Source organism: Olea europaea, chromosome 20 (assembly GCF_002742605.1).
Source record: "Olea europaea var. sylvestris chromosome 20, O_europaea_v1, whole genome shotgun sequence".
Taxonomy (NCBI): domain Eukaryota; kingdom Viridiplantae; phylum Streptophyta; class Magnoliopsida; order Lamiales; family Oleaceae; genus Olea; species Olea europaea.
Window position 1 is genome coordinate 18,993,759 of NC_036256.1, and position 3,307 is coordinate 18,997,065.

Here is a 3,307-nt window from a genome sequence, read left to right on the forward strand (position 1 = left end):
TACATCCAGAGAAATTTATTTATCCACTTAGACTCATTATTTTCTAAGAGTACCTGATGGTGGCCTAGGCACAATTCGAGGAAATCAAGAAAATCATGACCACAGTGGATAAAAATGCAAAAGCTTTTATTCCCTTCAAAGAGGTTTCACAATGTCTATTGTTCACTAGAGAATATGAACAAAACAACTAAAGAAAATTGTAAGCTAAAAATTGATAAATCTTACCATTTCGTTTGCTTCCTGACACTAACATGTACTGCACGCCGTGACCACTCAAATTGATCCCATTCACTGGTCCGCCCATCATAGTGAAAAAGCATGATTTGAAAATCCTCGGAAAACTATCATATTATATCAAAAGAAAACTCAGTATAAAGGAACCTATAATAATCCTATTTACAATTATCACAATGAAATTCAAACCCACATAACCTTCTTCACTGCTGCATCGATATTATTCTTTTGCTCCAAACCTACTGTAAAAGTTACTAGGTACTTTGGCTTCTGTTTCAGATCCTGTAAGTTCCAAAGCAATCTTATGAGCATACTCCAGTTACCAAAGTTTTTATACAATTGAAACTTCTTTCTGGATCCTAGTCATATAATTGCTTTCATGCTGCTAAATATTCACTATGGCTACCAACGTCATCATTCTTATTGCCATCCACAATGATGCAAGAGGATTGCATCAGTGAATGAAGGAGTGGAAAGGATAGCAAAAATCCAAGCAGAGTCTAATATGCATAACTAATGAACAATAACAGCACATATAAGTTTGAATCTGACCACTCATCAAAGTATTGCATTCGAATTGTAGAAATAAATTGGCATTAACTATGAGGATTCCGTGACAAACAGAAATTATTGAAATTCCAGCGGTAATACCACTTCCACTTTTCTAGTCCTTACCTCACTAGGGTCACCCCATAATCTTCGCAGATAAAAATCTGAGTCTGAAACTACAATTCCCGGTGGCAAAGACTCTGCACCACGAGGGTTTGTAGGAGCATAGATCTGAGAAGCCAAAAATCATGAATAAATCATCAGGAGAAGTTAAAGGTATCATAACCTTGCTATAGATATTAAACAAAGCATAGCAAAGAATTCATCAATTATAAGAGAGCCATTGCACTTCAATCCATTATAATCAAGTAACTACTAGATAAAGAAAGATAATGGGCACTCATCAAGTTCTACCAATTTTGTATCCAGCCATATATATGAACAAATGGAATAATCTTTACCGGTCTTCAAGGTAAAAGAAAGCTTCAAAGTTCCAAAAGAGCATCACAAGAATCCAAAGGAAGCAAAAGAAATACCTTAGGTGTAAAAGGAGTACTGCCCGAACCAAGATTTTCAGGAAAACTACGACTAGGAGAACTACGGCGATCATCATTAAAGGCTATATCGAAAGATGACATGAGACTTGAAGGTAAATTAATCTGCCAAAAAATAAATAATACAATGAGTCAAATGACGCCACATGACCTCTCAAGTAAGTTTATCTCACTTTCTGAGCCAATGTACCTTAGTTAAAGAAACTGATGGAAACGAAACACCTATAAGATATCCAAGCAGCATCCCCATAAAAGTCGTTATAACGAGTCGAGCACCATCGTTCGACTTCCTAAAAACCCCACTGCATAAAGAAAGCAAAAGAAAAAATAAGCATGCAACTTGCGCAGAGCCTGGATTCCTTTTTTACACTGTTTATCAGGATGACACAGCTCTACGAACCTGCGGTACAAGTTTCCCATAGTGATAAAAAGTTCTCAACTCAAAGCTCATGCACTAGGCAGAAACCAATTTCATGAGCAACACTAATGCATCCACCACGTTCGCATAAGTGAATTTGCACCTCAACAAGTAGAATTCCTGTCAACACACACTCAAGGAATAAATTAATGCCAAATATTCACTTTCATATTCTGATTGATCTATTAATAATTATTCTCAATAACTTTTTAAATAGCCACATAAATTAAAGCAGCTTTGCATACCAAATTCTCTACCTAATTCAAAAGATATCTTATATCCTATTTTACTACTAGGAAGAACCACAGACCTAAGCTTGGAGAAAGAATAAATGAACCAAAATCCAGAAAAGGGTAAAAAAATAAAGCAACTTCAAGTAATTGTTTCAACATTTCCAACATAGAAAACAAGATAATTCCGTATTCAATTGTCGATCTGTGAGGCACAACACCTGAAGCACGAGGTACTAGTAACTAGCTAAATTAACAAAAATTGAAAACAAACAAATACTAAACCCAAAGAATAAAGGAAATAAAAACACGAAATCAAAGCGCTAAAATTGCGCATATTTTATCAAGCAATAATAATATGGAGATGTCCTACTAAATTCATAGAAAATATCTGTAAAAATTTATCACAGTTGCGTTTCGTTTCCGAAAAGATCGATCAATACAAACGCATAAACAATTTTATAAAAGATAAAAATATATATATACATGTTTTGAGAATGAAATTAAAAAATTTAAAACTGAAATTCATAGATAAGTAGAAAGGAGGAATCTAGGGTTTGAGAGGCTTACAAAATTGACTCAGCGATTGCTCGATAGAGGGAGAAAATGAGAAGAGAAGACCGTCTTTTTGTGTTGCCGAGAGATCGGTATGAATGTTTAGGCAAAATTTGAACTGAAATTAGAGCAAATGTTTTCAATTTTATTTTTTGCTTTACAAATTTACCATCTCTCTCAGCATTTCCTATTTTTCTTTTTCTTTTTCATATAAACATTTAATTAGGAAAAAACTCAATAACTCCTGATATTTTTTAGACCTAAAAATATGGCATGTTTAGTTTAATCGACTAAAAATATTTGATAATATTCGATAATCGATATCTCTAGTTCGAATATTTATTGTTTATCAAATTTTACATAATTGACATAGTGAAAATTAGGTCGGCTACTTCGAAATTTGCCTGAATCACGATGAGCAATTTTTCAAAAAGCATCATAACTAAATAACGGAAAAACAAATAGGAAACTTCAATTAAAGGTGCATTTAAACTTCGGACTCTAATTCTCTTAACAAGATTAGAATAGTATGATTCTCAATACTATGTTTTTCTTAATTAGATTATTAAGGGCTTTGTTGGTTGAGTTTTTGAAAAGTCAAAAGTTGTTTTTAAACTAAGAAACTACTTTTGAACGCATTGGAGTAATTTTTTAGAAGTGATTAGCTGATTAAAAAAAGCTTTTAGAGAAAAGTGAATTAAGTCGGCTTCTTAACGAAGCTCTCATATAAAAAGTAGAAGTAAAAGTAGAATCATTGACTTTCAATG

At 33.2% G+C, this 3,307-nt stretch overlaps 1 protein-coding gene across 1 annotated transcript in view; it reads right to left on the bottom strand.

The window, feature by feature from the left end:
• LOC111369158 overlaps window positions 1-2,684 on the bottom strand; it is a 7,430-nt gene extending 4,746 nt beyond the window's left edge. The window contains exons 1-8 of the mRNA XM_022990637.1: window positions 2,556-2,684; window positions 1,738-1,875; window positions 1,528-1,639; window positions 1,320-1,442; window positions 910-1,014; window positions 433-516; window positions 225-341; window positions 73-133 (exon numbers count right to left, since the gene is read on the bottom strand). Coding sequence (XP_022846405.1) covers window positions 73-133; window positions 225-341; window positions 433-516; window positions 910-1,014; window positions 1,320-1,442; window positions 1,528-1,639; window positions 1,738-1,757 — 622 coding nt within the window. The 5' untranslated portion in view covers window positions 1,758-1,875; window positions 2,556-2,684. The remainder of the gene's footprint in view (window positions 1-72; window positions 134-224; window positions 342-432; window positions 517-909; window positions 1,015-1,319; window positions 1,443-1,527; window positions 1,640-1,737; window positions 1,876-2,555) is intronic.
• Between the last annotated feature and the right edge of the window lie 623 nt (window positions 2,685-3,307).